Here is a 12,196-nt window from a genome sequence, read left to right as displayed (position 1 = left end):
AAACCTGAGGAAAGCAAAATCATCACAATGTATGCTAACAGTGCAGTTAGAAACAAACTTTATTGTTGCAGTTTGAAATTATTTACACAATATAAATCTCTTTGAAAGGTACATTACTTCATTTAATCAGTGGTAGAAGGCCTTATAATAGCTTCAATAACATTTAGTTCAAAAGAAATACAATTCACTCCAATGGATAAATGATGCATCTAAACTCCACAACATACAAGAAGGGTCATAAGGACTTTTGGGGGGATGACAGTGCCGGAAGATGACAAAGGCTTATTTGTAAATCAAGCTTATTTAATTCACAGGACATAAACGGACTCGTGTTTAAAAGAACACTGAAAGATTTGCAGTAACAACAAAAAAAAGGACACAAAATGGAACATATCCCTAATATGCTATGGCCCTGTTTCAGCAAGTTTGCAAAGGGTGTTAGATAGCTGGATTAAGAGGCTTGAGACAGAACCAGTGGATCTAACTTTAAGTCATATTTCAGAAGGATTGGATACATTCTCAGTGCTGAGACTATTCAAAGCACTTGTGTACAAAGCAGCATTAACTACCACAGACTGCATCCAAGATACAAAATGTTAAAAGGAACATTTCTACAAAAAAAAAAAAAATCATATTGAAGACTTGACACCTACCTTTATTTATAACATTTAAGAATTACTACTACGAAAAAGCTTAGAAACATACTTTTTTTCCAGTTCACACTGCATTTTATGGTATTGCATACAACATTTTTCATGTTTCTCTTCCACAGTCTTTTTCATCTTGTGTTTTGCATGGATCTCCATTTAGGGGGAAAAAAAAACACTTAACAGAAAAAATGCAGTTGCAATACCACAAAAATAGGCTGGTGCAGTACCTGAAGTTATTTCAGCATTTATTCTCAAAGTCTGTTAGATTTCAAGTTACGTTTTTGCATTCTAAACGTTCACACAACTTTTAATTTCCACTAAATCTTCTGTGTCATCTCTCTATAAACATGAAATCAAACGTATTTGGGAAGTCCGTGAAATAAGTCCCACACCGTAAGAAACCTGAAACAGCAGCTCAACAATTTTAGGCAGCTACAGAAACACCTAATGCAAAACCTTGAACCAGAGGTTTGGTAGCCTGGTGAAGCCAGGCCACCTGTTCAAAGATCATAATGGCCTTCAGGGCGACTCCAGTTAGTTTTCTGACATTTCACAATAATTATATAACCATTTATTAAAGAATCTGGTGCAGACCACCACCTCTATACTATTAAATGCACAGAAAAGCTCAACATACACTCAAGTGTTGCAAATTAATCAGCTGCATAGGGATTGGGGATTTTTTATAGTCTTTTGGAACGTTTCTTCCCTCTCCCCCCTGGCTGTCCAGTTTCCTAATCACAGTCAGTTAATCTACATATCAGATCAATTGGAAAAGTTACTTTAAAAAAAAATAAAACCAAACCATGCTTTTTCCAGTGTCTCACCACATCACTTTGATGAAGCACCTCCATACAATTGTCACATGCAAACGTTTCACCCATTTTCCTTTCTACTCCAGAAGCCTGTAAACTGCAATGTTCAGTTTCTTCTGACACATCCCATGAGGATTTCTGTGGTTTCCCACTGCTGAGAGCCCCTTTCTTAAAAGTTGTGTGGGTGGCTAACAGAACACCTACCTTGCACAACACCCAAGGTCGTGCCTTTTCCTATCTTTCACAACTAATAAAAACAATCAGCTTGCAGCCCACAGTAATAAAAAGGTGTGGGGAGGAAGAACCATCTGCAAGACTGCTCAACATCAGCCCGGCATTACCTTGAGGGTTTGATCAAACGTTTTCTGTTCTACTACTATAACTACAACCTGCCTGGTATGGAAGAGATGACAGGAAACAACAGCTAATTCCAGCAGTTTAGTAACCTAGCACATCTCAGAAGGCATCAACACAGTAAACAATACAAAAACATTAAAACAAATCACGAATAGATGGCCACCTCGTCAGCTTCCTCTGCGAACTACAGGAAGGACCACACCAAGGAAAGATTATATTCCACTAGGTTTAATCAGGAAGTTACCCAAATTTGGTTTAAGACTTCTTTCAGTAGGAGTAACAACAAAATATTCTGTAAGCTTTTGTTAGCTCCCAAAGGCTTTAAAAAACCGTGAACTTCATTTTGAAACAAACCTTGCCCTTTACAATTTGCTCTTGTCCTTAAATCACGCAAGTAAATAAGCATATCCAATACCTTGCTACCTCAGAAGCTTAAGCTGGAGTTTCCATGTGACTGATTCCCTTTTACTTGTATTTACTGAGCCCATCCCTCCTCTTGAATTACACTTCTTTGATAAACTCACTTCCCAGGGCCCCAGTAAAAGTGTCACCATCGATAAGCATGTGTTCCTTTCATCCAGCGCAGGTAAAGCTGACAGGATGTACAAACTGTATCAAGATTCATTTGTCAGATGGACAATGAGATTTGCTCTCCAGTGTTTTCCAGCAGAGTTATTAAACACAGTAGTGACAAGAATAAGCTACCAGCTTGAAGGACACCATGGAGTTCAAAACAGACAGTGAAAGGCAACAGTAAACAACTACAGCCAAGCATTTGGGAAAAACTATGCTTCGTTATGTCTATGCTTCCAAGATTAAAGGTCTCTTCAGGAAGGGACTTCCTACTCAAAAAAATTCTGATGAGAAGTCACATACTGACAAAACAGAACACAATTTTAGTCAAAAAGGAAAAGATGATCAAACATGGCTAGGAAGCCTTTATATTCATGTTTCCCCTAATGAAGTAGGGTTGTGGGCACAGGGAGGAGGGGGAGCGAATGGCACACAGGGAAAATACCTCAGGTAAGTTTCAAAAGTGGCTACCAATAGTTACAGTATGAGGAAAACAACTGGTAGAACTATTTTGGTGATTTGGGCATTTATTATAAGCATTTACAAGTTAGCAACTAATCCTATCGTAAGGCTATATCCACCAAAAAACATTTAAGTTGGGAGACTTCTATCACATCTAACTCAATTGCTGTCACCATGGGAACGCACACTTCAACATGCTCATGTTAAGAAGTCACCAGCATTCAGGAACGTATAGGAAACTTTTGGAAGTTTAAGTAAACAATTTGAACAGCTTTCCCTATACCACAGGTACTATACGTACCTCTGACACAGTTTGCCCTATTAGTAGAATCGACTTTCTCTTCATCTTAGCACTGTGTAAATTCCTTTATTCCCAGAATCATTCCCAAGAGCAAGATGTCAAAAAAGCTAATGGGAAAAAAAAGACACTGGATGCTCAAGGCTACAAATGGATATACCTTAACATAAAACTATTATGCTTTGTTACAGGCCAATTTAACAAAAGAAGTCCACACACAGAGTTAAGATTTCTTCTTTACATCAAAGTTTCTACAAAATAGGAGAGAATACAATGCAATACACAAGTCCATAAATGCAAGATACAGTACAATTCACACTAATTTACAAATGGTTATTTACACTGTTGTATATACATACACAGTCAGACCTGGTTAATGCAAATTTGGTAAGTCTTTTTTAAAAAAATGCAAATCAAGAAGTGTAAATGAAGGAATTTAAAGTGATGTGACAAGACTAGGTATCATTCTGAAATCTTTAATGCTTAGGTGACCAAAGAAATTAGGCATGGATTAGCCAGATCTGACTGCACAAATGAGAAGAAAAAAATTCACACTATTCTGCTTTACAAAAGCAACCAGGCCACTATGGTCTATTGACTTGATGCTATTCATGCAAGAACGCCATTACTAATAATCCTCTTCATATTTACAATATAGGTTTAACTACAGCAAGAATTATTAATTTTGGCATTCGCGCCCTTAGCTTAACATAAAGGCAACAGAGTATCTTCTTGGCAAGTCACAGTCAAAACTACTACAGGATGTTTCTAGAGCTCAGTCATTTTTTTTTTTGTCCTCCTCCAAACATCCTAATGTCGCTATTGAAGAGACTGAGATAAATTAATTGAAACAAGTACGTGTTCTCTAGCTGGATGCTCTAGTACCTAACTTACATTCAGAACGTCCTGTATTCACAGTTTCAAGCTACTTTATAACCTGCAATGCTATTGCAAACTACTTCTTCAAACTTAACTCATCTGTAGATATTCCTTCACAAGTGAGAATATCTGAGTGCTACTGGCTCAAACGGACGTGGAACAAGGCTCAAGGTAACTGGCAATTTCATTTTGGAAAATGTTTTACCGTATTTCCTCCGAACTTACCAGCAATTGTTTTAATCTGCACTTGTCTTGAAAGAAAGCTGATGCAAAGCAGCATTTAAGTGTGTAAAATGAATTTCAACATGCAAAATGAAAGCCTCTACCAGTACTGCAAAGTCAACCACTGTAACCTGTGATAATCCTTGTGCTTCTTCGAAGTGGCTCAGGAAAAGCTTGCAGTATTTACTATCTGCTTCAAAGTGCTTTTACGGGATTCAGTGGAACTTCACTCCACAAGTATGAGATTGAGCTGCACTCATGAAGAGCTTTGGTTCTGCAGAAGCAAGCTTCCACACCTACAGTTATTGCTACTTGAGCTAAACAAACAAAAATACTACTGGAAGAAAAAAAAAATACACTAACTCCAAACTTGAATAGTACTGGTACCTGAAAAGGAAATGTGTTTTGCCAACTGTTGGGAAAGTCAGGGTCTGTCAAGTGTTGGATTTCCCAAGACCAAGTGAACTTCACAGTCTTTTTCAAATATTTCACAAACACAAAGAAATAAAGCCACTGCATCAAGAAAACAGTAACAGAGTTCAAGAATCTTATCAATCTTACTTCCAAGCAGATCTGGCTGAACTTAAAGGGACTACCAAGACAGCAGGGTATTATTGAACATATGTCAATAATATCAACAGGGAGAAAGTACAGAAAATTAAAGTCTTCAGTGCTTTCATGAGCTCTAGCAACATCCTTGGTAACTGCTACAAAAGAAAACATAAGTGTCTATTTTAGCTATCTGTTTCTATTTAACTACCAAGAAAATTTGTCCAGTATAGTAGTCTCCAGCTAACAAATGCTAATGAAAACGGTTACCTAATTTCAAGTTACAAAAAAATCCCAGGTCTCCCATTCGTATTAGGATTTTTAAGGTTTTGACTTAAATAAAGAAAAAACCTGGAAACATTCAGAGATGAATATAAACAAATTAGGAAGAAAAAAATCCCAAACCTTGCTTTTGTAAAACAACAGAACACCATTCAAAATGGTCTTTCAAGGTGAAAGTTTTTCATTCACATCAATTTTCTTTGTCCTGAATCAATCCAAGCTTCTGTAAAGCACGTGTGTAGACGTGTGTGTGTACACACACATATACACGCAGCAGTGTGCTATAAAGCAATTCTGAATAAATATCTTTGCTGGAGTCCGTACAACAGACTCCCCACAATATTTACTCTTCAGGTAAGTTTGTGTTTGCACGTGTATACGCACACACACACAGACTTTGTACATGTGGGCACTTATGTGACCAAAGTGCACAGTTTTTCAGAGTATGATCAGAGTTGAGTACATGCCTGCCCAACTCCACACTGCACTGTTGGGTTTGATCTCTCCATTGTGGGTCTCCTCCCCTTCTGCCCCCCACCCCCACCCCCTTTCAGATTTAAAGCCTCTTTTCCACGCAAACTTATACATTGTTTTGTTAAGTAAACATTTTCTTTCCAATTCACATTTTGTAATCCAGACCATTCTTGGTATATTAGCTTTAACAAATAAGAAAATGAGTGTGATGATCAAAGCTCCATTGTTCAAGTCATACGCTTTTCCATATTACCTTTCAAACTGGAGACTTTGAAAAAGTAATTTGCTGACACAGGAAAAAAAAAACACAAAACCAAACACACACACCAAAACCAAAAACCACCACAAATCCAAAAAAACAGACATACCAGAATCTGCAACTACAGGACCACGCGTTTAAGACTAGAATCCAAGGTCAGAAGATGACAAAGCAGAAAGATGTCAACAATACACAAACTGTAAACCTAAGTGTCTTGCTCCCCGGTGCAACAGGATCTCTGTTCACTCATCTTCAGTTCAACAGTCCGTTCCACTAGATACTGCTGAAGCACATCAAATATAGGCACCAGAATAGTGCTCAAATTTAGAATCAAGTTTCAAAAAGGAATACGGATTTAGAATAGTGGTCTTTTGCTTTAGAAGTACACTTAATAACGAGCAGCTTTGCCACAGAAGTTAGAGATGGTACGTATCCTCCAAGAATCTGATGCCCACAGAACCTTCACATTTCTACAGTTTAACGCATCAAGAAGGACAAATCAAAATGTTACTTATTTCAGCAAGCTGGTTGATTCTTATACCAAAGAAAAGTACCATCATGTGGAAAGCTTTTTCTTTTTTTTTAAAAAAAAAAAGAGGGAAAAAATTAAAGATCATCCTAACCTTTTTTCCCTAGTTACAGCACATTGGTGATCTCATGAATCTATCATTGCTCATTTTGCTTGTATACATCTAAAAGGTTAATATTCTCTGACTATGTTTTCTTTAATATAAGTTAATGCAACTTCAATAAAATAAGTTGTTAAACAAATCCTTTGGAACAACTTCACTGTCTGCACCCAACTCTCACAAAAACTGATGAAAGCAGCAATGGAATCATGTTAAACTTATAATAAATAATTCACATACAACATATGTTAAATTACAAAGGATTAAATTGCCATTTCTACAACTTTTTATAGATTTAGCAAGTTTCTAATCCGTTTTATATCAACAGCAGTACGTATGCTCTTCATATTAAATTTAACATTGAAGGACTGTTTAGAGGCATTATTTATAAAGCAAGAACCACCAAGTGAGCATTACAGAACTTCAACAAATGTTTAGCTTTTTTCCAGTATCTGTTCTCAGAAAAGATTCAGGGGTTGTCTATCCACTTTGTAAGTTTCTTCCTCTTCATTACTCAGGAAGAGTTAATGTCATGACCTCCAGCTTCATTTTGAAATACTGGTTAAAGCGAACAATTGCATACCTATTCAAAGGGGGAGAGAGATTTGAAGTTAAGAGCAGGTAACTCCTTACATGAGAACAGTCATTCTAGGCAGGACCAGTCAAAAGTCCACCTACCCCAGTACCCTGTTTCCAACATCAACCCTTAGCAGCTGCCAGAGGAAGAAATTAAGAACAGAGCAACAATATTATGGTACTTTCTCACCACCATCCCCCACTCCCAGCTTGCTACAGTTTGCAAAACAGATACTGTTCCAGGATTATCAATGGTGGTGGTTCTGTGTTTAACAGTTCTTGATACATTGTCCAACAACTACAGTTCCAGACAAATCTGATCTTGATTATTGCAAGAACGTTTTATTCAAAACTGACAAGTTTTGGGGTTCCACCACCTGTGCTTTAGCTTGTTTTTTTGTGCCATCTAGTGGTTACTAACAATTACTTCTACTTGAGAACAACTGGTCACAAGAAGAGTATTGTGAGACAAATGTGAATTGACACAACTAAGCCAAGTAAACTGGCTTAGTCAGTGCAAAAAGTTCTGAAGTGAGATCTTTTACCAAGTGAAACAATTAATTTTATCACCTCGCCCAGTCCCCAGTGGAGAGATGAATTCCTCTGCTTGTTGCCACAAAAGACCATTTAAAAAAAATGCCAAAGATGCACATCTACCTGAAACAACACCACTGGCCAGCATCTCAGGAGACAAAACTTAATATTCATTGGCATTACAAAGACTCTTTAAAAAAAAAAATTAGGAATTTCCAGTATCAACACTATGCAACAAGAAGTAAACAAGCTCTCATAGAAGAGCCCTGTTTCTTGACCCTTGCAGTTGGAAGTGTAGGTCTTGCAGCTGACAGATAGTACACAATACTGACCAACTTGGCTTTTATGCTTTTGTCTCTCCAATGAAACACACTCGATGCTCAAAAACATCTACTCCTCTAGTTACGCTCCTTGCCTTGTTGTACCACATTTTAGTCCAGGGGCACGCACATTTAGAGAACTTTCAACAACAAAAAGCTCAGACAGACGGCTTTTACTGTCTTGTTTTCTCTTAAAAATTCTGAGTTATAGCATGATCACACAGATCAGGTCTGTTGCTCAGACCTCAGTTTCTGACAGCTGAGGTGGTGGACTAGACGGCCCCACAGGTCCCTTCCAGCCTCAAGCATTCTACGACTCTATGTAGCAAGCACACTTACCCTAGAAAATCAAAGTCAATGGTGGAATATTTGGCTTGGATTAGAGCCCACAACCCCCAAAAGAAGTGGGAAGCCTGAAAGAAAAAAATCATTAGGGAAAGATTAACATTATACAAAATCCAACATGTAAACATATTCCCACATTGAGACAAAAAGTTATCTACAAGAGAACTCTCAAAACGCAACCTTTTTTAAAGTTATTTGATGTCTCTTTACCAAGGAGATTAGTAAACAAGTAGTATAGAATTAATTACAGGCAACCAGAGAAGTAAAATCCATTGGCCTCTTGACTCTCCATGTGTCGTTTTCAGTAAAAATAGTGTTATTCATGAAATAGGGCATCTGTTAGACTGTTGTACAGCCATATACACCGTATTTAAAAACACACGGAAATATGACTACCTCATTTCTACTGCTGCGAATTAAATATATATTATTCTACATATATTCAACTCTAGTGCAAATATGAAATTCCTTTTGGATCTCTGATTACAACCCTTAGATCCTTACAACTACGACTCACTTTCACTACAGACTTGGACCAAGAGATATGATCTGTAGCTCGTAAGGGAACCTCTAACTCATCAACATTTACACAAATTTCTCATCTATTCCAAACTCACTTCCATTATGAGTCCAGATAAGCAGTGTGGAGGCCTATGTTCAGTTTCAGGTTGGAACTATGCATTACATTAATGACATGATTGCTAGCATGCTTCAAATAAACACACACATGTAATGGTCATGAGCTCGAGAGTGTCCTTGTGGAAGACATTTCTGGACCACTGAGGTTACAAGTGACACGCTTCAGACTTCTGTTCAGTAAATAACTGCTTACAGTAATTACCTAAATTGCTCCCTGAAGCTTGCATGTAACAGCAGTTACACTTCTACACTTTACCACAAGTGTGCATGCACACATACCTGAAAACACATTAATATGGCAACTACTGGATGTACATGTGAATCTTTCTTGTACCTCTACTTTAGATAACTCTGCCTGAGAGCAAGCAGTTTGCCATTTTACACCAGCATCCTTTAACTTTAGTTCATTTTTTCTCTTAACAAAGCTTTTAACTGACACAAGAGTGTTTGGCAATATTTGTGCATCATGTGTGGTCTACAGGCAGGTCTCAAGCTGTTCCCTAAACAGAACTCTATCCTCTTAAACATTAGTATGACCATAGTTTAAAACTGACAAAACAATGCTGTATATATTAAAACAGACCACCAGTCTACTTCATTGAAGATCTAACTTTCCTAAATTAATAGGACAGATGAATTCTACAGTAACAGTTGACAGAGATTTTAGAAGAATAACAACAAACAAGCTGGTCCTTTTTAAGGGCTTGTTTAATAATCATCTTTCTAGAATGTGAACTGTATTTCCTCACTGCAACCATTAGCTTTTGCCACAAAACTGGAGGTATCACAGTAACAGAGGTGCGCTTGAACTAGTCAGAAAGACAACTGGTTTTTTAGCCTTAGTCCTCCTATGAAGAGTTTGGCATGTTATTCTTCAGGAGAAAGCAAGATAAAGTTATGTAGCTATCTGGTAAAAGGCACTTTTGCTGTAACTTTTCCTGTCACATCCTCTAGGCAAAGCAAGATCAGGTCTAGTCAGAAAATGTGACAAAAGTAACGTGAACCTGTAACGTAACGTGAACCTTCAAAAATCACAGAGATAAAGCTTGGAAAAAAAGAAAGATGTTTTCAAACTGCTTCTAACAGTACACGTATTTGGGACATTCAAAGACTCAATGCCACACCTATTCTGACTTCTTATTCTACCTCCATGAATTATACACGATACGTTTTTTTCCCCTGAAGGACAAGGCACCAAAGCCAGATCAAAACTGAATATTCTCCATCCTTTTGAAGGTAAAGAACAAGGGAGGGAAGCTTTTACATCCAAAGTCTGCGAAAGACAGACTAACAGACAGGAGACAGTTTATAACACACAAGACACAAGAGGAGCAGGGAGCAGACTCACACAGCCAGCCCTGACACTCTACAGAAATGCAGAACTTCTGGGAGCCACAGGAGTGCACTTGACTAAAACTTAAACCACTACGGTGACCAAAATTGAATCTGAAAACAACTCCCTGCTTGCCAAGTCACTGCAGGCAGAGAAAGAGTTAAGGTAGTACTAAAAGACTCGAGTGACCCAATTATTTTTTTAAAAAAAAAAATTAAAAATCCAAGCATCCTAGTCTTATGCTAAGAAAACTGTATCATTTTAAAAAGGCTTTTAAAGTCAGAAGATTTATAGGTCTTTATGAAGCACTACCTTGCTCTTCTGTCTTCTTACCATTATAAGAAAAAGTTCAACACGGACCCACCATAAGCTCCAGCCAAGTCAGGAACTTGTCAGACCAATAAACAGCCAACAGAAATACTAAAGCTCATTTCCTTGTTTTCTGAACACTCACTGCCTCATTCCCTAGGAATATTCTACAGAGAATTTTTAATGCACAACATAGCAGAAGGTTTCAGAGTAAGAAACCAGCAATTACATTTGTCCATAAAGTGGTGGGCTTCTCTAGAGCATTTAATACATTCTAATCAAGTGTGTTACTTACCAGTGCAAATTGATTCACTTGGACATACAGAACTTCAACTTCTTTTTCACTGACTTCTGTGCCAAATCCTTTATATTCTTTGTAGGCCTCAAGGTAAGATCTCAGCCATTGTTCCTGTAATTTTCTGTTAGGATAAAGGCTGTAGTCTACCTCATTTACTCCTAGAAAAAGAAAAATACCTACTAGAAACTTACACTATCTAAAAAGACCATTAGAATCACATTACTGGACTACGTCCCCCCTCTCTAGCCCCCAAACACACAAACACAAATTGTTGCGGACAAATATCCATTATTTTTACTTTAACCTGACTTTATCAACCACATGTTGGAAAGAATTTCTTACACACAAATCAGAGCATTCAACACAGCAGAATACATATAGCTGTATGTTTCCAGCCACATACGTATTCTACTTGTATTTTGAGATTCAACAAGTTGGGCTTTGAGAGAAGCCTCAAGAAAAGTACTTGCACTATGAAACTCCCACAACATATTGAGTATTACACATTTCATAGGAAAAAGGACTTTTATGCAACAACATCCAATTCTGAATCCAGATGCTTATACATTGTCATCAACTAAGCTCATATTTGAGAAAAACTTATTAGAAGTCTAACTCTTTCCTCTCCAGAGTACTGGTAGAATTAGAAGTCTCATCTGAATAACTACTCTTTTTGTCCTATTTTTCTTCCTATACTGGAGATGCTTAATAACAGGCCATATGGAGTCTGCCAAGAGACCCAAAACCTGGATCACAGTTCACTAGCTATCACTCCCAGAGGATTTGGGAATTCCTTATGTCTTCTTTTACGAAGAGTGCAACCTCCTAATACCTAAACTCTTTCCTGTATCAGATAAACTCAAATTTAGCTTTTTTTAAAACAAACAAAAAAAAATTTTTACTGGATGAACAGAGAACAGCAGAGGTGAAGCACAACTGCTCTTCACAGGCCAAAAAAAAAACCAAAAGGTATTTTTGCATTTAGTCTTCTTACTGTACTTAGCTCCCTGAAGATGTAGTCAGACTGAGAAGTCCCAGACGAAAAACTGAAAGCTCTCAAATATACTTTGTAAAGAATTTAAATTGTTTTCCAAATATTTATATTAACCAAGTATAAAACTTAAACTACCAAGTATACGCTCAGAATTTTTTTTAAGTTTTCTAGATTTAACATTCAGTTTGTGCAATGACTGGTAGATTAAGGCTCCTAATTTTACCAACGCTGCACTTTCCCTTCCCTCTGTACTAATCATTACGTAGTTTTCTTCCTGTTCTCCCATTTTCTGAAATCACACAGCAAGACAGTTATTGCTCTTGTGAAGTAAACAGAACAGGCATTCACTGAAAAAAATCTGAACTAGTTAATGAATGCTCTACCAATACCTTATTCCAA

The 12,196-nt window shown here is 37.3% G+C and overlaps 1 protein-coding gene across 1 annotated transcript in view; it reads right to left on the bottom strand.

Annotated features, from left to right (window-relative positions):
* Positions 1–839: 839 nt before the first annotated feature.
* The window catches only part of ETNK1 (ethanolamine kinase 1), a 33,866-nt gene continuing 22,509 nt past the window's right edge, over positions 840–12,196 (bottom strand). The window contains exons 6-8 of the mRNA XM_086611276.1: positions 10,801–10,961; positions 8,219–8,292; positions 840–7,032 (exon numbers count right to left, since the gene is read on the bottom strand). Of these exons, the coding sequence (XP_086467402.1) occupies positions 6,960–7,032; positions 8,219–8,292; positions 10,801–10,961 (308 nt within the window). The 3' untranslated portion in view covers positions 840–6,959. The remainder of the gene's footprint in view (positions 7,033–8,218; positions 8,293–10,800; positions 10,962–12,196) is intronic.

The sequence above is a fragment of the Tauraco erythrolophus genome, chromosome 4, assembly GCF_009769465.1.
Source record: "Tauraco erythrolophus isolate bTauEry1 chromosome 4, bTauEry1.pri, whole genome shotgun sequence".
Taxonomy (NCBI): Eukaryota; Metazoa; Chordata; class Aves; order Musophagiformes; family Musophagidae; genus Tauraco; species Tauraco erythrolophus.
This window is presented reverse-complemented; position numbering and strand designations above follow the sequence as displayed.